At 39.9% G+C, this 25,097-nt stretch overlaps 1 protein-coding gene across 3 annotated transcripts; it reads right to left on the reverse strand.

Moving 5' to 3' along the window:
- Positions 1-5,186: 5,186 nt before the first annotated feature.
- GCA (grancalcin) lies at positions 5,187-24,986 on the reverse strand. 3 transcript variants are annotated; one of them, XM_061608629.1, is made up of 8 exons: positions 24,668-24,986; positions 22,402-22,578; positions 16,658-16,727; positions 12,771-12,814; positions 11,673-11,820; positions 9,767-9,880; positions 9,001-9,059; positions 5,187-7,161 (listed from the first exon to the last, which is right to left on the reverse strand). In XM_061608629.1, exons 1-8 carry the CDS (start codon positions 24,689-24,691, stop codon positions 7,135-7,137), a joined length of 663 nt encoding a protein of 220 aa, XP_061464613.1. In that variant the 5' UTR covers positions 24,692-24,986; the 3' UTR covers positions 5,187-7,134. The 3 variants fall into 3 exon arrangements, with proteins under 3 accessions (XP_061464613.1, XP_061464614.1, XP_061464615.1); XM_061608630.1 differs by lacking the exon at positions 24,668-24,986 and adding an exon at positions 24,514-24,632; XM_061608631.1 differs by lacking the exons at positions 22,402-22,578; positions 24,668-24,986 and adding an exon at positions 21,547-21,641.
- Between the last annotated feature and the right edge of the window lie 111 nt (positions 24,987-25,097).

A 25,097-nucleotide genomic window follows, 5' to 3' on the forward strand; every position in this document is an offset into this window, starting at 1 on the left:
TTTTTAAAATATGCTCTCCAACTTTTAAACCAGGATGGAGAAAATCAGGCCTGTCGGGGGCTGGTAGAAGGTAGAGGTAGGAAAGAAGAACTGTTCTACATGTCAAGCAGGTAATGGCACTGTCACAGGATTGCCATACACACTGCTGCAGGTATAAATTAATGGGATTCCACAACAACCCACCCACTTTGTTAAACGTTTTGATACATGAAGATGACATCCTAATAAGTGATAATACTTGAGCAATCTCTTAGACTAGATAAGCCTTTGGCATGATCCAACAGGACTCTCGTGTTCTTGCTGGACCAGGACAACTGTGTTTACAATGGGGTTGAACAATTTCTCCTGAACTGCAAGCAAAATTAGGTTCAAATCAGATTTATATAAATAAGAAATTTAGGAAAGGAGTTAAGGTCCTTACAGATTTATTCATGCAGCAAAAACAAAAACAAAGACACCCATGGAAATTATAGCTTGAGGCACCTGCCTTAATTTCCATGCTAGATAATCAGTAAACAGATTCTAGTCTTGCATATTATGCTTGTTTACAATTTAGCCTCCATGCACCAACACTTTCCCTTTGTTTTTTCAGTCCCAATCTTCTTCCTCTGGAGGTTGGAGATTGGGGGGGGGAAGCAGAAAACACCAAAATGATCCCACAAATCACAAAAAGATATTTCTAATTTTAGATATTACCATGCCAGTATTGAATTCCATAGAAGGGACATGACAATATGCATGATGTAAAGCCTCAGATGTATGGGACCTTCCTGTTCTCTAAAGAGATAACAGGGTTCCACACTGCATACTTGCTCCAGCAGGAGACAGGGCATCACTGTAGGCAATCATTGCCCCCATAATGTCCTCAGCTTCAGTGTACAGCATAGGAAGAGTATTGCTTTAAATTTTCAAAATAAACTTTTAACACCTAATAACATTATGCATGCACAATGGATTTTTACTAAACCACGGTGGGCAGATAACCTGCATTATTGAATTCTGAGAAAATCTGAGGCAGCAAAAGGAAAAGTGACACTATGCTTTTGGTGCACAAAAACCATGTTGTAAATAAAGGCAAACAAATGTTTAGCAAATGAAAATTGCATCTCAAAATATTTTTGAGTTATTTTAGCCATTTTCATTGGATTCTCCTAAAATTATCCAGTTTATATCACCATGATGGTGGCATGGTGTTCAAGCCCTCTATCAGAAGTTTAAATAGAGACATGGTTGTGTAATTGAAGGGTTGTATGATTTCCCCCCCTCTGAGCTTTAGTTATGGCTCATTGAAGCAAGGAAGAGCTGATTTCTCTACCCACATTTACATTTCTCCTCCCCAGCTATCAGGAACGACAAGCTACCAGATGTTAGGCAACATGGCGATAAGCCTACTTAAATTGTCCTCGCTTAGAAGATTTTACTTCTCCTAGTCATACTGATCACCATATTTGGCAGTAGTTAAAAAAGTTCTAGACTGCTTCTCCATTAAAAAATGCTCAAAGCCATTCACAATTTTAATTGAAAAAGGGTAAAGAATTACGTCCCAGGTCAGACAATCAAGGGATTTAGGGGAGAGGCAGCAGAGGCTCGTTTATTAGAGCAAATGGGGCATGTCTCACCAAGCTCAGTCTGCCCTCAGCCAGCCCCCACTTTGCCTTACCTACAGCCAGTCCAGAGAGTGGCACCAGACTGTCAGCTTCCTCCTCTTCAGTGTCAGTGTTGCTTTTGTGGAAGTCAGCAGGGAGGAAGATGGGGACAAAACTAGAATTAGCTCTAGCTCCACCTCCTGTTGGTCTCCCTGCCTTTTGCCCTACCAGTCCCAATGGACACCAGTCACTACCGTGGAGAAGGTATTTTCACTTGCTTACTCATGTCACCCATTTACACTAGAAGCAATTAGAAGCAAAGAATCGGAAGGGGCCTATAACCCCCTGCTCAGTGCAGAAATCCAACTTGAAGTATAACCGACATATGCCTGTTCAGCTGCCTCTTGAAGGCCTCCAGTGTTGGAGAGCCCATCACTTCCCTGCGTCATTGATTCCATTGTCCTGCCGCTCTAACAGTTAGGAAGTTTTTCCTGATACTCAGTCAAAATCTGGCTTCCTGTAACTTGAGCGTGTCCTGCACTCTAGAACAATTATTCCGTGTCCTGCACTCTGGAATGATTTAGAAGAGTTTGTAGCCCTCCTCTGTGTGGCAACCTTTCAAGCATATTTCTCTCCTCCCATGGGAGCGTTTCTTCAGTGGATGGAGAACCAGGGGGCCTCAGTGCCATAACCCACAACTTGTCTAGCGTCTCCTCACTGACTCACATCAACCCTTAGATATGCCACAGCCTTGTGGTTGGACCAATGCCACCACCTGCAACTCTGTACCTGCTGAGTAAGTGGCTGGGAGACAGTGAAAGTATTGGGGAGGGGGAGGAATTACCCTCCACTGAGGAGGAAGGGCCAAAAAGGGGCTTTGAAGGAAATTAGAAAGATAAAGTTTAATAGGTGATTTTAAAAAATAGAGAGGAAGGGGATGGGAGAGGAAATCTGTTATGGGAGAAAGCGAATGTAAAAGGAGCGGAGACAACGGAAGAAAACCCAGGATTTGGGGGAGGGGGAATAAGGTACAAGTACAAAAGAAGGAGAGTTACAGACGAGTAAAGCTACTTTGAGAGATGTGGAAGAGGGATATAAAATAAAAAGCCTCCTTCTAGAGATATTTAGCTTGAAGGAATGCCTGAATATAGTACAGAACTCCCTGCCAAAAAGTAACCACTGTGGGAAAGAGTTCAGCAAATTCCAAAGATTGGTATTAACAGAAAATTGTATCTTGCATCTTATTCCTTTAGCACAAGGATTTACAATTGCTCAATGGAACCTCCCCCCTCCTCACACCCACTAAATCTGTTCTAGAGGTTCCTTAACCCTTTGGAGCAATTTGGGGAGGATGTTGGGCAGAGATGTGGGAGGAAGGTGGATTTCCATTGTGAAACATAAATCCTTGCACCAACGAGGGCGTTGGATACTGCCCTATGTCTGCAATTGCCAGCTGATTATGGCAAATTTCACCTGCATCTGCTACCATTTTGTAATTTTCAACCCTCTCAAGAAGGCCCATGGGGTAGGAAGTTTAAGAACTCCTGCTGGGATCCTAATTTGTAGGCCCCTGGTGGGCAAGACAAGTAGTGCCCTGGTGGGCAAGACAATATGCAAGACAATTGCATATTTCAGGAGCCACTATCTTCCTTCACTAACATAGACTGCACAATAATGAAGACATGGAGGTGCGCCAACAGGATTTTGTGGGCCCAGTACACTGTATGTAGATTGGGGGCCTTACATTCCCACCCACCACCCAGCAGACTATTGGCAAGAACAGCTGCTTAGGTACATATGTTACCAATATGAACAGCTATTTTCAACCCCTAACAGACAAAAAAATATTCAAAGTATGTGCAGCTTCACAACATTGGTGACAGAACTAACTCGCAGCCTAAACTATGTCACAGGGTTGTTGCAAAGGTAAACGGGGGAGGAAACACCCAGGAAGAACACAATGTGCAAATATACCATGTCATATTCACAAACCAAGCAGTGAGGGGGGGAAACATGCACAAAGGCAGCCCCCTAACTGCTTTAACTGGACCATTCCACAGTCCTAATATTTTACAGCAAATTACACAAAAAACCAACTTGCCAACACACACACACTAAGAACATGCAGCTTGACTGAACCGACTCCCAGCCTAACTTGCCTTACAGGGTTGTTGGACAAACTCCATACACACTGGAGATGTAAAAATACATACTAATGGACCTGTTCAGCAGCACAGGAAAATTTAAACTTTGATGACTTCTTCTATTTAGAAAACTAGAACACATTGTAATGGCATCATAAGCTGTATGCACTTTATTTGTTCAAGAATTATATGATAAAATGTATAATATGCTTTTTGCAAATAATTAAAAAAACCTGTACATACACATTTATTATCATAATCACTGAAATTGTTTACTGTGCATGCCTACTAAGATCCTGCTATGCTGATTTTCTGTTCTGGACCTTGTGCTAGATATTCAGAGACAAAAGTGGGTGGGCAGGCAGGCAGAGGTGCTGCCACTGAAACCTTCCTCAACTCACGTGATGTGCACAATGCACACCATTACCCAATATGCAGAGACAAGCATGAAAAGGCAGTTCTTTTCAGGACTTGTGGCGGTTTCCAGCTATTCCTTGGTGTTTAACAAATCCCTCATCAATCACAGGTCTGATTTCACTCATTGGCTAAACATCTGAAAGGGTGGGAACTGGAACAGTTGGCTCATTTCACAGAAATTGGGAGGCAGGATCACATTTTTGTGTGTATCTTTTGATCTAGAGCACTTAGAAACTTACGTTAAAAAAAGAAAAGAAAGCTGAGTCTAGAGCACATGCTGGCCCCATTGGGAATGCATCCTTTCTACCTGTCTGTCAGCAGCCCTGTAGATATGCAGGCTAGCAAAAATATAGTTTGCTTTTATGTATATACTCCACACATACATATAACCCTTTAGCTCTTAATTTTCAGTAGTATGCACATTGGTTACTTCACTCATTTGTGATCCTACATTATCTTGGGACACTTAGCTGCATCAAATTCTTTTTAGTTAAATCAGTTATGACAGAGTGCAGACTGATCCTCCCAACTCATCCCTCACAGCATTCGGTATATGCAGTATCTTGTTAAAATTTGCCTTAATCATTCGGGCAGCCTTACATATTTGGATGACAAGAAGTAGAATGCTATGACACAGCACTGTGAAATAGGTATAATGCCAGATGTTATTGGATACTATCTCTCATCAGCACTGTCCATTGGCCATGTTGGCTGGAGCTGGTCATTGTAGGCCACAAGTCCCCAATTCCTCTAGCCTTTCACCAAACACACTTTTAAAAGACCAGAAATATGCATGACTTCCACTTGTTGCTTGCAATAGCAGAGGCTCAGAGGGGTTGTACTGCAACTTTTGCCCCTGATTTGTAGTGTGTCTCAGGTACTTCGAAGTTATGGATCTTTATACCTCTCCCACCTACAAGCATCACATAACAGGCTCCACTGTTGCTTTATTTGGAATGAGATTTTAAAAAGTAGTACTGTGGTACTCAAGAACTGCACTATCTCAGACTTGCACAATCTTGGCATGAAAGACTACAAAGCGAGTTCCAAGTTTATTTCCAAATAATTGCCTGGAATGGCACTGAAAATAGTTACTACAAGAGCATTTGTACAGTTAGAACAGTATCCAGTTATTTCATAATGTACAAAAATCGCTACATAGCAGATTGCAAATAATCTACAATTACTTGACAACTGTGAACAGCAAAATATGCATATGAAGAGTGTCAGTGAGATCAGAACTACGTTTTGAAACTGCCAATACAAGCTACAAGGGCTGAAAGATAATGCCATAAGATCTTTTTATGAGTCCAATATACTACTTCTATGGATGGAAGCTGAAAGACACAAACAACTGAAGTGTTATATGCATATGCTACCAATTCCAGTCTAAAAAATATCTTCCTTGGCACAGTATCTTCTTTAATCACAACAGTCAAGCAAATTGACCCTTTCAGTTTTAGTTGTGACAGGATGAACTTCGAATTGTGTCTTGGCAGCTAAGTAATGCATCCTTAGCTTAAGAAATTGGTCAGAGCATGCAGCTTTGAATCATGCCATTAAGTCTGTCAAGAAATGCCCAACAAGGTAAAGGCTGCACAACCCAACAGACATTCTCTTTTCACTGGGGCTAACACACAAGACAGGTGTCCAGTTCTGGCCTCTCCACCTGAGCTTGCCTAATGCTCCATATATACTTTTGTACATCCGCTCTAGCCTGTCGCTGCAACTGCACAAAGAGCTTAGTCCTAACCTAAGACAGGACTGTCCATGTAACAGCTCATAAGGTTGGGCTGTTAGTTCCTCTCAATGTACCTTGTGGATAAACTCTGCAGAAGAAAAAAGTAAGTCCATTGATAAAAATCTGCAAAGCATGCGAGTAACCAAAACTAGAAAATCAAGCAATTGTAGGATATTGTTAATACATTATCTACAGTTTATTATCCTGACTAAGTTTCATTAAATTCCACAAATCATGACCAGGTGCAAGATTTGGGTTGAGCAGTAAAAAAGGATTGGCATGCATCAGTTTATGCTTTAAACGTGGAGTAGTAACCACCAGAAAAAGAAAAGAAAGCTGGCCTGGTTGAAAGTATCACAATCACATGAGGAGCTACTTCATGCCAACCGCTTCCCAGGTAAATCTACACTGTTTTGTTTTCTGGTGGTAACCGCAATGCAGCATACAGTATGGAGCTGGATTCTAATCGATCCAGTCAGTCATTCGTTTACTTGTTTGTTCAAATAATGTGGGAATTTTCGGTGAGAACCATAAAGGGTCAGTTGAACTTTCTTTCACACATGTAAAAGAGAAGTCTCAAACATTTAAAGGGAAAGATGGATGCTCTATAGAGACATATGAATGCTGAGGATTACATCTTCAAGAGGAAAAAATAGTTAAGCAAAATGTTTTCAACTACCATTAAATATCATCTTCACTATGAACATGTCATACTAGTCCACGTTCAAATAAATCTACTGAACATCCCAAAGAAGAAATATCCAAATGCTTGTTTAAGTTTGTACTTGTGACATCTACCAATTCTTTTTTTCAGGCATTTATTATTTCATACGTGTGCAGCTGACATTATAGAACGCTAGAATGCCAGTTGCAACCAATCTTTACTGCAAAGTAAGCCAAGAGGTATTGGGGAGTGCACTTTAAAGATAAATTACACCCTGTTTATAATCATTACATGACATATGATTGTTTCCTCTTTTCAATCCTGAGAGCATAACCCCAAAAATATAAAAAAGTTTACTATCCATATGCATAAAGAATGGCACACTTCTAAGAATTACTGTAAATGAGAACAATTGTTTATTGTCAAACTACACACTAAAAGTCAAAGATATTTATACAGAAATGATGCATTAGCAGGCAGAAATGTGGAAAAATCAATGGCAGCTTCATTTTCACAGCATTTTCAGTTAGTTTTCTCAAAGTAGTTGAAATTATACGTGGAGTTTTCTTCCACAATTGGCACTCAGATAGCCATGGTGCACTGCAAGAACTGGGGGGAAAAAAAGCAAGTTCAGCATTAAGTGTCAATATATAGAAAGGATCATTAACTAGACAAAGCACAGGCACAGCGCAATCTAGGATTTATTCACTATATGTACCTCTATAAATAAAATACAGTGGGGCTGACTTTCAAGATCTGAGTAGAGTTCTGATCACAAAATGTTTCCACTAAAAGAAGGGAGAAGGTGGCAGTTGTACCTTGCAGGGCCTTGTGCACTCCAAAAATCTGCTCAGGAGCGTTGGGTGGGCCTCCAGAATTATAGGCAATTGTCACAGGAGGTTGTAGGGGTAAATCAGAAAAAAGAAATCTGCCTCATATCCATCAGCTGGATCAAAGGCTCTTCTATGAAAAGTCAGTTCTTCTATTCACAGAAATGCAACTCTGGATTCAAGCCAATATAAGAAGGGCAAAATCTGCCAAACTAGCAACACCCATGACCAATGAATAACAACTAAAGCTAGATTTACTTGATTATAGAAATAGGCAAAGTAAAGTATCCCTGCATATCAGCCACAGCAAAATACAACAACTCAAAACTTGCAGATTATCACCATCCTACACAGCCCTTTCAATATTTAGTAACACCCAACATGATTCCTCATTATTTGAACAAATAGTACTAATGCAACGAGACAGGGAAAATTCGGTAATGAAAATCATCTGGCCCTAGAACTGTGATAAAGCACAGACTTGTGCATCTACTTAATTTTAGACCCATCAGCAGTCTGTTCCTTGTATATGTGTATCTTTGTAAGCTGAAAGCTACACATAGTGGCAGGGTTTGGCAATTACAGCTAGTCTTACTACTGTTAAGAAGATGGCAATTAAGAGAAACAAATATGCCATTCAAAGAAACCTTTTTCCTCCATTCTTCCAGCTGCTTTTCATGGAAGTAGTAATAGTCCAGGAAAATCGTAACTCTGAGTTAACTGCCCCAAACACTTGTGTATTCCCAGTTGAGTGATTTATTATGTACATCCCAAATCTGAAAAATAGTGTTTAATGCACAAAGGACCAACATTCACCTAACTACAAAATGATTGCAAATTGTTTTTGTAGACAACCCTCCCCCACAATAATTAGTCAAGACTAATCTGACTCACGAGGTTGCTTCAGATAATCATATTCCTTCATGGCAGGTGCAAACCAAACAGGAACTCTTCAACTATACTTTCCCATTTCCGTATGAATCACAGCTTCATATACTGACGGATTCCAAAGCCATTACTCACACAAAATAGGAATGGCAGTTTATAGAATATTTCAGTCATGCAAAGGGAGGAGCAAAAAGGCCTTGCACATGGCCAAGAGGCTCATTCAGCTTTCTGCGTATAAAGCAGAGATGATTTGACCAAAGTAAAATTAAAGCATGGTCCATAACATTTGTAGTTACTATTTAATATGCATTAGAAACGTATTTTGTTTCTGCAGATTTTCCAATGCAAAATTCATTGAAACTCCCGATATAACTACTGGCATTCATACGACTAGTTTCTATAGGCTGAATGTCCTGGAGTACAATATGTCCAAATTGGCTAATCAAGACCAATCAAGCACGAGAGTTCAACAGAACTAAGGTGTCTGGGACAAGACTACAATTTGAAAACTTGTTTAATGTACAGGAACTTACGTATGAGATTTGAAAGAAGCTGCAATACTACTTTGAAATATTTCCCACGAATCACTACTTGGGAGATTATTATCCCTCAAAACAATTTCTGAAAATAACGCTGTTACCTAATGAAATGCTGAGATTGCTGAAGACAAGTTAAGATACACCCCTCTAGAAGAAAAGTTTGAACTACCAGCTACCAGTATATTACTTACATCATCATATACAAGATTCACAATGCCCTGTTGCATGCTGTCTCTTCTCCTAAAGAAGTCTTTAAAAAGAAAAGTACATTTATATTGTAACAATTCTGATACAGAATCCTAAATTTGTTTGTATAATTGTATATATATGCTCAATTGCAACTGGACTAAAAATACCCATCTAAACACAAGACTATAACCTCCAAAATCAACATTTCTCATCTTAGTTACAAATATTCCCATAGCAATAAATCACACTAATTGTCAAAGAAATCGGACAATTCTTCGTAACGTACAGCCCTAATCAAGTCAATGGGATTATGCAATGCACAGAATTGATGCTAGATTTTTCAAGTTTACCATGCTTTGCAGCTACTTGCAGATTCATGTTCCTAGACCAAGGTCTGCTGTTGACTATTTTGTCACATTTACTGTATTTTATATTTCACAATTACCTGAATTTTAAGTCAAAAAAAGTAATAGTGCTCAGAGTCCTTAGGTTGTATCTGATGCTGCCTGTGCATGAGCGGAACAGACCTCGACTCGCACAATGGTACTTCACCCTCCTCGCCTCTTATTCGCATTCCTGCAAAATCTACTCTGGAGGTTTGGGAGGTGTGCAAGGCAAAGGATAGGAAGGTGATGTGAGCAGAAGCCATCCTGCACAACATTGGATTTCACTTCATAAATTTAATCTCACAATTTTTGTTCCACATGTCTGCTGCATTACTGCCATCAGATACAGAATTTTTATGAAAATGTCTATAAAATATCTTACCTGTCAAAGCCCGAAGCTTCACACAGCAAGCCACATAGTCATCAAAAAAAATCCTGCCATTCTTGCTGTAACGTTTTACAATAGCAATTAAAGTCTGTGGGCTTAGCCTATAACCTAGACAAGGCCAAGGAAAAAAATATGTTTGTTAAGCTTACCTTCAGTGCCGAAGGTGTAGGCAAGTCTTTTAGTTATTTTCATATTTATAAACACAATTTCTAGCAGTCACAACCCATTTAGAACTAAGACTCAAGAGGGGTCACAATAGATCAGCCTTTCCCAACTACTGGGCCACCAGATGTTGTTGGACCACAATTCCCATCTTTCCTGACCATTGGCAATGCTGGCTGAGGCTGATGGGAGTTGTGGTCCAACAACATCTGGTGGCTCACCAGTTGGGAAAGGCTGCAATAGATACACTATTAGAATACAACAGCTGTTGAGTGAGAGGGATAGTTGAGAAATTATAGAATACCACAGTATTTCCATTTCTTTCCAGACCAAGGAAAGGCATGTGGGTCTATTGGCCTCAGGACTGAATCACACATTCAGCAGCAGACCTGAGTCTGGGAGTAAAGGTCTGAAAGCAGCTGTGACACACTGATGTCAGGAGCAATTTGCAGCAAAGATGGGGTAGGTGGAACAGGATTGCATAACTTGCTCCCCAAATACTTTTCCTGCAATGTGTAAATATGCATTCAGAGCCCAAATTGTGAGAAGGGGGATACGGGAAAAGGGGAGCAATGGGCAAGAGAGAAAAGGGATAAGTACCTGCCCATTACAGGTGAGTATTTAGTCCATTTTACAAAGACCTGTTTTCTCAGAACCACATCTGCTGCTGAATGGGCCATTCTGGCCCCAAACCCTGACTTCTCATGCAGATTTATGGGAACGCATTGCTAGACATGAATTGGATTAAGTAGACATTCCAATCAATCAATCTTCCTCTTCCCAAAAAGAAAGACCAATACTTTTTTCTATTCTGCCCTGACACTGGAACTACCTAATAAATTTTAAAAATACTTTTAAAATTTTAATAATCTGTTCCAGCCATGAACAAATCCCTGAGCAATCCAATCTTGCATTATTTGTGTCCACAGTAACTAAAATTATCTTCAAAACCTTTGACAATTTTGATCATTTTTATATGAAGATGCTTTAACAATATAGTAATATCTCAGTTAACAAAGTAGACACGTTTCTGGACATTACTTTAACAGAAACTTTGGGATCAGAGGTAGGAGTAACATGGAAAGAATAAGGGATAGGTTCCCACACTTGCTCACAGATGTCAGGGGCAGCCTACCTGGCACTCTCCCCCTCCCCAGCCCTGGGAGAAAGCAAGAGATATCTTTAATGCAAAACACACAGGTTTATCCATAAAGCAAGGACACATTCTAGCCAGTTTCACCCTAGCAAAGCAAAGGCACAGCCTTGAAAGTTTATCCATAGCAAAGCAATCTTGTCAGTTTTAACTTAAAGCAAAGGCACAGGCTTGAACCTTTATCCATAGCAAAGCAAAGCAAAGCAAAGCTGGTCAGTTTCACCTTTTAAAAATCCTTCTTTAAAAGGAGCTTTGTTCCTAGAGGATTTGTTAACTGAGTTATTACTGTACCTTATTCTTCAAAGGCAGCAAAACATGCTATATTTAACATTTCACTTTCAAATGTTCTGGTTAACATATATTCTTCATTATTTAGTTGAGAGTCTGTTTAAAGCCATGTTCTTCTACCCATGAACTAAGCAAGTTATTATCAGGATTAATCTAGAGCCGGCCACTAAAATGAGGCATTAATATTGTACTCTGTCTTGAATGTATCATTTTTAAGTACACTTCCTGGGGACCCATTCTACTTCCACAGGGAAAAATATGTTACTTGAAAACATGTGTCTAAGCAACGTATCTTACCCATAGCTACAATGACTTGAGTCAGTTCATGAAGTTCCACAGTTCCACTTCGGTCTTGGTCTATCATCATGAAATTTTGTTTCCAAGCACTGAGAGCTGCCCAGAGTTCCTTAAATTCATTGTATCCCATTTTCCCAGTACTCTCTCTCTAACGTAATATAGTTAAGAAACCATATTGTAGCCAGTTGGTCAACAGTTATGCATACATCTGTATTATATTTTTGTTCTGAACATCTAGGCTCCAATTCCTTATTCAAGAGTTTGCTTACATTTTAAGTTGCTGTTCTACATTAAAGGTCATTGAGCAAGTGAAATATTTTTTTTCTTCTGTTAACACCCTGATCTACTTACAAAGGATAATTTTGCTATTAAATTCTACAGCATGATAAAAAGGGTAAAAAATGGAAAGCCTTGAAATATCAAAGCTTGTTCCAAGGCAGCACAAAATTAAGCACTGCCAACCTAGATGGCATCAAATTGAGTTTATTTTCAGCATATGCTTTGTAAATTAATCTCAATATTTGCTAACCTAATTTTTAGCTATAAGCTGCCTTCCTACCATTGTAAGAGACCAAGAATTACAGAGATTAAAACCCCCTAATTTTTACATTATTTTCTGTCACATTCAGTACTCACTAATTTGTTGTTGTTAGCCACCTCGAGTTGGGGTGAGCCAATAACTAGCACATGCTAACACAATGAACCTGTAATTTAAACTACAGTTTCCACTATATCCGAAACAGGCAACTGTATTTTAACCCAGAAGTGCTGTGGTGAATAGAAGAGGCAGGGGTGGGAATGGCTTGCTAAACTATGGTGTACGAAGATGGAAACACATCTGGACTCGGTCACTCTACATGTTTACAGGACTGCAGTCTTAGTTTCTTGGACAACCAGATCCACATCAGTTCAGTTTCTTCACTTCTTCCCCTCTCCTTGGTCTTTCCATCGTATAAAACAAACAGGTATGCTCCTAAACAAATTCAGAACCTGCTCCCTGCATCTCTAAGCCTTGGACCTATTGTATATTCAAACAGAGTCTAACTACTTTGATATGAAATTAAGTTCATAGTTTCACTTGGACTATTTCAAGGATACATCCAACATCGATATCATAATTCTGCATGTCTCCAAGCTGAATGCTGAAATTACAAGTCAAAGATACATTAATTCTAGGTCACTTATATTCATCTCAGCTCTAATAACCATTGTTCAAGCTGTCACGATTAGCAGCATAATGAAGTGTATAAAGACTAACAATTCAAGTATATGTAACGGCTAGCAAAACAATGGCTAATTTGTTGAGAACGCAGAGTCATGATGAAAACGTGTAGTAAACTTCAGGAACAATTATTTTTCCTTTTTCAAAGGATTTATACAACCTGCATGAATTTGCATGAGAATGGAGGATACTGCAAAATATACATCAGAAGTACAAAAGTCCTCTCTTGTTCAAAAAGATTAAAGTAGTGTGCAATGGATGCTTTAGATGTTACTAATAAATTGAGACATTAGCAATAGAATTCAGCAGAATGACAGAATTCAAGAATGCTTCCTCAGTAGGCAGATGGTGAGCAAACAATTCTTGGCATTTTGAAAAACATGTTTAGTTCCTTATCAGAAGTTTGCCCATGGAGGAATAAGTACGAATACTACTACTACAAGGTGTTTGAAAGATGAAACAGGCTCTACCAATATTTGAAAACATCAGGGCAGGAGGAAGGCAAGAAAAACATCTGCCTTCTGAGATCAGAACACAGTTATACTGTCATGTGTTTCTGAATAAGTTTCCTACTTATGTAGATCATGAGCTATAGTTGGGATAAAAGTATACATTCCTTACATTTTCCAGAGTCATCTGTCACATTCGTTGCTTCTTGCATTACATGTTGCAGGACCATTACATGGAAAATAATTCACTCAAGACATAGCTGCCCCCACGTCAAGTCATGTGGCTACAGATACAGAGAGGTAAGCAGAACTTACCTGAGCCAAGAAGTCAGGTCTATAACCTGTTCTGAATATCAGAGCTTAGTGCTGCTTCATATGAAGTAATCAAGCTCAGTATTACTGAGCATGTACTGAGTGCACCCTCCTGGACTTGCAAGGACCTATAGTCCACTCCCACATATGTAGATCAGGTGACTGGATGTCCAGATTTCAACTGTTTTCAAAGAAGGTTTTGGCCCCAACATGCCTCATTTTATAAATTAAGCATTTTGGAGGGAAAACCTAGAACAGCCTTCCCCAACTTGGACTGAGAAACCAGGGTTCGAATCCCCATTCAGCCATGAAACTCACTGGGTGACCTTGGGCCAATCATTGTCTCTTCAGCATAACCACCCTTGCAGATGGGGAGAACCATGTAAGCCACCTTGAACGCTTTAGAGAAAATGTGGAATATAAACAATAAAATTAATGTTTTCAACTGAAACTCCCATCAGCCCCAACCAGTATGGTTTTGGCTGGGGCTGATGTTGGAAATTGCCTGGAGAGCACCAGCTTGGAGAAGGTAGACCTAGAATAATTCAATTATAACAGGGTATTTAATGTATCATGATTGTGTAATTTATTATTTAATTTATTTTCTGTACCGTGCCCTTGTGTGGGTATAGATGAAAAGCAGACTATAAATATTTGCAGTAGTACTACACTTTATGATAAACCCAGCTGAATCATGCTAAAGTAATTTCTGGTCGTAAAGCACTTGGAACATTGAACTAAATAGAAATACTATACCTGCACTTGGATGAGAATGCAAATTCCAAGCACCATGAAGTTCATTTTAAATTATGCCCTTCAGAATAGGAACTTAGGTTAGAATATTTTGCCAGATCAGAAATAGAGTCTTATGCTATGCCATGAGACTCGATGACACCTTGATCACAGGTTATGATTTGAAAGTTACATCTTTAGCATGAATAGTAGCTGCCAGCTTTGATCCTTGCTAATATTGATCCTTGCTAATATATAATAAACTTACACACTGATCTTATCTACTATTATATTAGTGTACTCTGCTTTTTGCTTCTGGGTGGTGCTTTACAACAGGCAAAAGGTACACACAAAGCACAAATATCTTTCCTGTTTTTAAAAAAACATTTCTGCACAAGGTGCCAATGAAAAGCAACACCGTTTATTATTATGTAACTCTAGATGGCGGCAGCAACACGTGGAGATTGAAATAGCCCAAATATGAGATTGCAAAGTCAATCTAAGATGAGCAAACAGATGAATACTTTGTCTTGGGGTAGTGCAAATATGGGCCAGACAAAAAGCAAGAAAAGATAGGGACTTGGGTTTTGTGAATAGAAGAACATCACCCTGTGCCACAGCATCTCTGAAATTTAGGAGAATTTTAAGAAGTAGTTCATTATGTGACATTGGGATCAGGTGTTCAGAGGAAAAAACCAGCAATCCCACTGGACACAATGGAAGTCCCAGCATATGGTCTGAAGTGTTGGAAGTGTGGCAGGAGCAACTCCTATTTGGGTTCTTTTGTTTGTGTTTCAGAAGGAAGGTAGAGTTAGGGTCCTCCAACTGGCTAGGCTTGCCTATCTTTACCTGTGCTCCTCTCTACTTAACTTCCTTCTGTTTAAACTGATATGCTCAGGGAAGCCGACCAGCCCCTCCTTCGTCTTCTTCAACTGTCCGAGGAGAGAGGAGACATCTGTCTTTGCTCTCTCTCCTGAACCATGAGGGCAATACCAAAGTCTGGGCATTGCGCCTCCAACTTAGTTAGTTAGAACGAGGTACGCCTTTCCTATCCACTATCTATTTCTATAAACAAAGTAGCTTTTTCTTATTTTACTAAGTCTTATGTCTCAGTGATTTAAATACAGGGTAAAAGCCTGCTTCTTAAGCAAATACATACATTGGCACACACAGTACAGAATGCTGAATTACTCCGCATATGCATAACATGAAGGCACATGAGACTACCACTTTGCTGAAGCTAAGCAGGTCAGGACTAGGATGGATGACTGTTGGGGAACCATATGTAGCTCCCAGCTTTGATCCTTGCCAATATGTAGCAAGGTCCCATGAGGGAAGAATGGTGTCTCGGTAGGCCTCTCCTTTGTTGACCTGCTCTCTATGGAACTCAGTAGGGCCAAGGTGATGGTCAAACAGCAGTTAGTCAATATCGACAATCAAGAGCTTTTCACAGCTGCCTCGGGACCCTGCTCCCCCCGTTCAATGGGTTTAATAGGTCCCCCTTGTAAAGAGGGGATGCGCTACTTATGTTGGCTATCTGTTCCTAAGTATAGAAGGGCCTTCTCTTTGGCCCGTTTTGATGCCCTACCCTCTAAACTTTTGGAGGGCAGATTTGATAAAATCCCGAGGAACAATAGATATTGTCCATGTGACAAGTTTGAAGTGGAGACGGTATCACACGTCCTGTTTAAATGTACATTCTATGATGAGGCTAGGAAAGGTCTTTTACACCCCATTCTGCAAGCTTTCCCAGGCCGTTCTTTGGATGCTCTTTTGTCAACCCTCCTTGAGGGTACTGACAATTACCATCCAAGTGGCCAAATTTCTCAGCTTGGCCATGGAGATCAGACCCTGCAAGATTGTGCACTGTTCTTAACCTATTGTACTGTCTGAAACTGCTCCCTGTATAGTCTATTTTAAGTATATGTTTTATCTTTCAACTGCTTTGTATTTAGTTGGTTGTTTTAATGTTTTGCAATGGTTGGTTGACTATGCAATAAAGATTGTTGTTGTATATCTCGGGAAGAATGGAAGGGTGTAAATGTAAGAAAATAAATAGCCCTTGTATCCTGGCCATGATATCAAGTGACCCTCTAAATAGCATATCTGAATTCTAAGATAATAAACAGGATGAAATAGAAGAACATTATTATCATGCTACATATCAAGAAGACAATCTTAAAGTAATGAGAAAAGACTACGCCCATAAGAATACCAAAAATACTTTTTGAAGATAAAATGTAAGGTGTTCAGAAGCAACAAAGTCTTACGAGAGTAAGTTCCACTGATTCCAGACTGGGTTAGACATCTCTGTAGCTCCTCAGCGTCCACTTCACCATCCTGTAAAATGAATGCATAACAAATTTGTGGTTCAAGGACACCAGCTTATCTGGTAATACAAAATCAGTTACACATGAATTTTATGCAATGTGCTGACTTGTTCTACCTGAATTTAGAGAAATGGAATACTTCATGAGAATGTCTCATCTAGAAACTTGCTACACTTATTAAATTATATAATTAAGCAGTAACAAACATTTTCAAAATTAAATAAAAGCATAACTTTCTAATTTATATGGCTGTGATGCATTTTGCATTTCATATAAAGTTGCTTGAAGTTTTTTCCACAAGTGTTGAATGTTTTTTGTGGGTGGGTGTATTTTAAAAAAAGAGTTCCATATGCAGCTTTGTAAAACATGAGTCACATTATTTTAAAACCAACACAAAGGGCTTTGCCCCTCTTTTCTACTCCCCACCCCCCAGGATACCCTACGCCTATGCATTTATGGTTGTGTCCTAGGTCAGCTCAAATCCCGCTGCATACGAAAAAAAATCCAAGATCAAAAATTCACATTGAGTTCAGAAGATAAAGTACATATATACACACACATCAAAAAAACCAACAAAAATCAAGTGCTCTACATAATGAAAAACTTTAAAATGGCTCTTCAAGCAATTCTGAAGCTCAGTACTAATGCCAGTTAGCTACTTGGTTGATCAACTAAAACTTGTCACTTAGAAGATTCACTTACAATGATATGAAGTGTGCAGCATTTCAACTACCATGGTACATCAATTCATTATTCTACTAAGAAATCATACCTAGCACAAATCTTGCATCCTAGTAAGGAGCTATCCACTTGCAAGCAACTTAAATGCTATTATATTACCACCCCTCGGATGATTTTACAGCAATAAATAAAGATTAAAATCTTTGTTTGTGAGCTTCCCCAGTGGAAATGCATAGGGAGAAGTAAAAATAAGTCAGTATTTCTTCATTTGCACCCCATGCAAACCGCACTTTCCTAATAGTACTATAATAAGTTTCCCAGAGGCAGATGTAAATGTATCTACTGTTCTAACATGAATGGGATCATGTTCCTCCTTGCTAGATCTAAGAAACTACACAATAGTGTAAAAGTACTTATGGCATTCACCCACAAAGACAAAATATTTTCATTGGATAAACTCACAGAGAAAAAGGAAAAGGATCACTTGAATTTTATTGTAAACACATTTCTGAGTCTCACTGATTGTCCATAACACAACACCATTTCAAAATGATTTCACTGTCCTACTTTTACCCTCCCCTCCAAAAATAATACCCATGTTACTGCAAGGTTCTACCTGATCAGTTCTTTTGAGTGTCAAGGCCCATGATCCATCACCCCACTGGTCTTGCTATACGGCAGATGACAGATTGTGCTTATTTGACTGGTACTTCAGGAGAAAATGTTTATTCCTCCTATAAAAAACTAAATTTACTAAAGTATTACATTTGAGTTAAGAAAAAATATGGAAGTCATCAATTAAGACCCCACTTGGAGAAATTTAATGCATATAATCCTCCCCACTTTTCATATATTTCACTCCTTATATATACAGGTATTGTAAAGTAGTGGTTTTTAAATGATATATTGGAGAAGCCTAGGGCTCCTCTGAAGCTTATCAGGGGTTCTTCAGTAAGATAGCCATGGTGAAAAAGCTTCCCAGAAAGAGAGCTTGCCAGCCACTCTCCTGATCTCTCTCTTTGTGCTGCAGAACTGCAGGGCAGTGTTGGCGGCACTTTGGAGCACTCGCAGAACAATCTTAAGCATCTTACTCAGAAGTAAGTATCTTAAGAAGATCTTAAGCATCTTACTGCCGTTTTCAATGGACCTCACTCCCTTGTAAATGTGTTTAGGACTGCAACCTCAGTTTATGCAAAGCTAAAAAAGGCCTGAACTTACTTAAGAGAAATTCTGAACACATGCTCTAAAACATACTCCAAAATCCTTTGCTACACATAGGGACTTCATAGGAGACACATAAGGGGTTCTTCAGCTGGTAAGTCAACATGGAAAAGGTTCCCTGAAGATACAAACTTTGAAAACCACTGTTCTAAAGCTTTGAGTAATGCAAAGGTAGCAGTGCTTCAAAATTGTAATGTTCGCAAAAGAGGAACTACACTTGAAACCAAGATGTGGCACACAGCACAACATCCAAGCTGTATTTTTACCTAGGATCTACATTATGGATGACTAGCTGTACTAGTCAAAGCTCTAACATATGCATGGAGCTCCTATAAGTACAAGTAATAATTTTAATATAACAATTTCCAACCCGTTTATAAATTTACAGGTGGTTCGTTATAACTTGAACATAACTGCACTATTTGGCAAGTCATTTCTCTTTTTCAAAACTTCTTTCTTAGCAGAAATTAAATGCAAAAATTATTCTACTTAAAACAAAGCCATTTTATATAGTAGCCACCTTCCTAGACGTCACATTTATGGTTTATCTTGGGCCATTCTTCATGTTTCTGGAGGAGAAGCCATATGACAACCCATCCTAATGGTACCTAGTGCTGGAGTCCCCAGTGTAGCACCTGTGTGGCCTTCAGATACCCTCTTTAGCGCTTGCCATGGCTCCCTTCCCCCTAATATTTTAAAAAATGTTGGGGGATGGCTCTTTTTCTGAGGGCGCATTGCCTGCTTATTTTATCTATTTGTATCTTAAAAATGATAAAAAAGAAAAGGTGCATAAAGATGTATATTTTTTCTTTTCTGAAATGGGTATTTTGGGGTGGCCACAATAGTTTTAGATTTCAAAATATGCTCCTGGGCCCAAGGAGGCTAGGAATCCCTGGCCTAGTGTTTCAAAGCAGCAGCTGCCAGAGTGAAGCATACTAGTGTGGCTTTGAAACAACTCTACAGTGGCTCTTGTCTATGCTTTCCATCTCTATCAGGAGAATATGAATAGGAAGCAAATACCAGATTTTGCCAGTCAGGAATAATTACCACCCCTTCTTCTATTCTGGTTTTAGTAAGCATTGCAAATTGAAGTGGACAGGAACAGCTGACCGTGAAACCAAAGAGAGGCCACCACTCTACCACTACCACTTCCCCACTAGTGCTACCTCAGAACACTTTACTGCATTCCCCAATCTAGGAACACAAAGGGGTGCTCTGGCAGCTGCTAGCTTCCTCAATCTCTGCCAGAAGAGAAAGCACCAAAATCTTCATCAGGCTCTCTCCTCCAACAGTCAACTTCAGGTTCTATCCTCTGTCAACTTTTAATTCACACAATGCTCACTTCAATAACTGTCAAGAGTTCGGGCAACTAGGGCTGCAATCCAATACACTTACCTGGGAGTAAGTCCCACTGAACCCAGTGGAGCTTACTTCTGAGTAGACATGTACTGGATTGCAGCATGGATTAACATTGCTCATTTATAAGCTGCTCCACTAACCAGAAAGGAAACAGAGCTTAAAGTTAGCCAGAAGCATTTATTTTTCCTGCAACTATGCAAACAAAATAGAGAGCAAGTAAGGTTGTACAGATCGGGATACATCTTCTGATCTGGTTCACATATCAAATTAAACCATGGTTAAAATAAAATATGTGAACAAGCAGTGTACTAGCACTCACTGCTGAAATCATGGGTGCTTCACTAATCCCACTCTCCTGTCAAGAGACAAGCCATGGTCTGCTTTTCATGTTGTCTGAACCCAGGGATTATGGTTTGTTTGCAAACCATGAGCCCAAGTTCAGACAACATAACAAGCCAGTCCATGTTTTGTTTCCAGGCAACACACAGAAGGAGTGGGTGAGGAGCAGAGCATCTGTAATTTCAGCAGCATGCATCACATTTTGACTATGGTCTAACGTGCCGTGAAACCAAGCTTATACATGGTCTCCCAGTACAGCTCTCCAAGTTAACAAAGTCAAAGTCAAGAATGTTTCCCTTTTATGCTATAAAGTTGAACATATTCTTTTTAGTTAAAAAAAGATTCTGCCTTTTTAGACTGAAATTAAATGATACCAAGATAGATGAGTGCCTGGCTCCAAGACTATTCATAGCTGTTTAGATCCTCCACCCAGAGATGCATCACAAGCCTGTTTAAATACATAGTGGCCATTTCATGCAGTGATCAGTTACTCCCATGCAAGTTCATTTTTGCAGACTAAAAGTACTATGCAAGAAGGGCAGTCCCTGCATTACATCACATGTGATGATTCTCAGAAGCATTTATCTCTCTGGTCAGCTCATAGTTCTAGAAAAAGAGCACTGTATACAATCAATTGGGTCTATGTAGCCAAAGGCATCAATGCCTTTATTTTTAAAAAAAAAATCCTATGTAAATAACACTAGCTTGTATCCAATGGTGTCCATGCACGAGCAGAATGAGCTTGTATTCATGCAACAGGGGTTTATCTTCCTGTCTTATTCCCTGTAGCATCTCACATTGGCCACAAAATCTGATCCACAGGTTGGGAGAACTCTCTGGAACAGATTTGGGGGGAGGCATAGGGAGAGGGGGGCGGAAGGGGAAGTCCTGTTGCATGAGCAGAAATCTGCTCATGCAATGTTGGATTCTACCCAGAAACCTTGTTGAGTAATAAAACCCAAATATTCTTTTAATATGTTACTGTTTGCAACCTTAACTTTAAATGTGTCTACAAGTGGGTGTTTAGGCCTTGCTGAACCCCACCAGCATCAAAATATGAAATGGTACCTTTACTGTGTGGAAGACAACCAAGCCTTCCATAAAATGTTTTACTGAAATGCTAATGTGTATGGTATAACATGTAACAACTGGATGTCTTTAGACCTCAGTCTGTAAAGACTGCAAAAATTAAAATACCAAGGGGAGAAAAATCTAAAGGAGTTACTCACCTGGAACTGGAGTTCTTCATGAATATTGCCTTTGCAGATCCACACTCTTGAGAGAATGCATATTGGCATCACAAGTCCCAAAACGCTCTAGAGACCAATGACCTGTGGGGCCATGCATATGCCCTTTGGTGAATCTTTACCATAACCTTTTTAACCAGTCCTTTTGATCAGATTAAACCGGTGCTACGCTATAAAATACCTAGCCATGTACAATTTATATGACTCTTTCCACTCAGAAGCCTGATGCAGATTCAAAATTGAAAAGTAAACGTGTGCCCCAGACTTAAACATTAATTTATTAACAACTATGCTATTCTGTATATCAGTATTGAAAAGTGAGCACCACTGCATTTACAACAGCCTCCCCATTCTAATATGACACATAATCCTGCAAATAAAATTATCAGTGATTTGCAACCAAGGAGCTAAAGTATCAAATTTAAGAGCCCACCCCCACACCTGGCTCATACATCCCTACAGGGAGAGTCTGTTACAAAATGTAGGCAGTATTAAAGTTGCAGACTTAGCAATAAATATGTCTGGATATACAGACTGGAGATCTAAATATATAAATAGAGACCCAATTCGCATATGTGGTTGACTAACCATGTGGGAAGTGACCAGGTAGCTTGGCCAGTTTTCAATAATATTATCACAACCCCCTAAAAAAATTAGAATAATATAATGCCCACTATCAATTTGCAATGCTTTTTAGCAGCAAGTCATTGATAGATGTAGATAAGTGTTACTGTTAACTTGTTAGCGACAAGTTACTGGAGATTATTCTATCCCTAACACTACACTCAAAACAAGCACTCTTTTAAAACTTCAAGATAGTAACTTGAACTAACATACCTGTCCAGCAATAGCACTGAAGAACGTCCACAAGGGATCAGCGGCTGCTGCAGCAGCATAGGCACCAGAATAAACTGAATATCCAGGAGATCCACCATGAGCTACACTTGGTACTCCTCCAGGAACCGGTTGGCCCATTGCCATTTGCATTGGCAACTGCCCACGGTAAGCTCCATACTGTGGAAAAAGATTAAGCATATTTCACTATATTTACCAGCTCAGTACAAACATGCATGACCTACAACAGATTAATTTATTTTCATTGCATCAAAATTCCTCACAAACTCAAAGGGGGCATATAGGTATTCCAATTCTAGCATCACTACATTTTACCATGATGTCTTAGCAGCTCAATCAAAGAGCAGCTACAGAAGCAGATATTCTTCTTGACCACTTGTCCAAGACACAACCGCGGCATTCACTACTGTGCCTGTAAGGGTATGACACAGGAGGCATAGCACTCTAGTACATAAAGGGCAGCTCAGCAAAGTGATAGTCCAACAGCCAAGAAGCAAATCAGACAAGGAATACTAAGCAGTGCTGGCTCCTCCAGTGTGGTCTGAAGGCACATGAGGCCAGCACCCTGCTGGAGCTAAGCAGGGTCAGGTTTGGTCACTGCCTAGATGGGAGACCACCTGGGAATCATATGTAAGCCACCTTCGGTTTCTATCCTGAAAAGAACGGTGGAGTATAAATGTAATAAATAAATAATAAAGTTGCACCAGCAAAAAAAAAAGCTAACCAATTCAGCTACTTCTGATGCGATGATGCAAGCTACTGTAACTTTGTACACTGTGGCTAGTCCAAATGAGAAAGAATATGATGGCTATTTACTAATACAAGTAGCCCTCAGCACACCAGTGTTGAAGTTTATATATGAACTAGTCCCATGCAACAATGAAGGAATTTCATTCCAGTTCAATATAACTTGACAACTTGTTTTTATTTGTGCAGTGAACCTGAAAGGAGCCTTGCCATCATCAAACCTTCTCACATTCCTTTCTTGGAGGTGGGATGGACTGAACATTACATTCAGACAAGCTTTTTCTGAATGCTGTCTGAGAGAGTTCACATATACTAAGCAGATTCCTAAACGGAGCTGGTGGGAGTTTGACTTATCACCAACCACAAGGCAAGCCTGCAAATTTCAGTCTTCCAGTGAAATAACGATCTCCACATAGAATTTACATATAACAAATTCATATAGATGTTGTAAGAAAAAACTAGCTTTCCCTTTTAAGCTAAAGTTTAAGACTGGACTCCTGCTAACCAAAAAATGTATTTATAAATGGGGTGAAGGGATACTAGAGATTTTACTCACATTTGCCAAAAGCAAGACATTTCTTACAACAAGACTGAATGGGTAGGGATTCTTCTGTTTTTACAACATTTATTTTGCCTGTTATTTTAAAATCAATTCAGGCTGCAATCCAAACCCCACTTATCTGGGTTTAAGCCCCACTGAATTCAACAGGACTTACTTCTGAGTGGGCATAATTGGGATTGTACTATAGATAAATTAAACCGATAAGTCAATAAGTCACCTAGGTTTGGAAGACTAGTTGTAAAGCAGTAACAAGTTATTCTCTCCACCTCATGCTAGACAGCAGCTTTAAGATAGCAATGATTGCCATGGTTGAAGTTTTGCCCAGACCATCCACTGTCTTCCCACAGTTAGAATACAACACATTTTTATTAATTTAACAAGGGCACGAAATAACCAGCAGCACTGCACGCACACACTATTATAGAGCTCCCTGGTTTTAGAAGCACAGGCTACGAACACTGATTAGGATTGCCAATTAGTGAATAATTACACAAAGGCACAGCCTTTATATATTGCGCTGCTGGTGCTGCTGCGCTTTTAGCAGTGGCTCAACATCCAGAAATTAAGCAGACGAGAATTCCATGCCAGGAAATCTTTAGCTGCTAAGACGGCAGAGAGATTTTAAAATGGCAACCCTTAGTTCGGTTGATGTGCCAGAGACAGGCACGCCTTCCATTTCCTTTTCCTAATAGAACAAGCCCTCTTACGCTACACATGTTAATGGCTCCCCAAGCCAACTACAAGGAAGAAAGGACTCGGCAGAAGAAGACATATTTTTGAGAGACCAAAAAACAAAGGCCTGCGTTGCGAAGGAACGGCCGAACTCCCTCCGCTCCGACCCGCCTGAACGGACAAGCGAAGTGGAGGGTGGGAGCTTGATAATAGACCGGGAAGGAGGGAGACGGACAGGCCTTCCCTCCAATCACCCTTTTTACTCACCGCTCCGAACCCTGGGTACGTCATATCGACGTTATGAAAAAACCGTTCAGAGGGGGAGCCGTTTCCCGGGTACGAAGCTCGGTTGAACTTAAAACCGCCTCAACGGCCGCTTGTAATGGCCAACTCTTGCGGCGGTACCTTCTTCCTGACTCGTCGTATGGAGAAGCGGAAACTCGTCCTCCTTTAGTGCCGCCTGCTATTGGTTCACGCTTTCCCTCGTCTCCTCTCAGGATAGGTCTCCAACCTGAGGAGGAAGGATGAGAGAGTGAAAATGGGGGAGGGGAAGGAAGGGAACCGCCGATACGAAGAAGGCACCAATGACGTTTATAGCGGAAATGGATGGGAGGGATGAAGATCAGGCAATTATTTTGTAACAGTTTGACAGGCATACATGAAAGTCTTCCGCCTTGGAAAGCTAGACGGATCACAG

This window comes from Rhineura floridana, chromosome 2 (genome assembly GCF_030035675.1).
Source record: "Rhineura floridana isolate rRhiFlo1 chromosome 2, rRhiFlo1.hap2, whole genome shotgun sequence".
Lineage (NCBI taxonomy): Eukaryota > Metazoa > Chordata > Lepidosauria > Squamata > Rhineuridae > Rhineura > Rhineura floridana.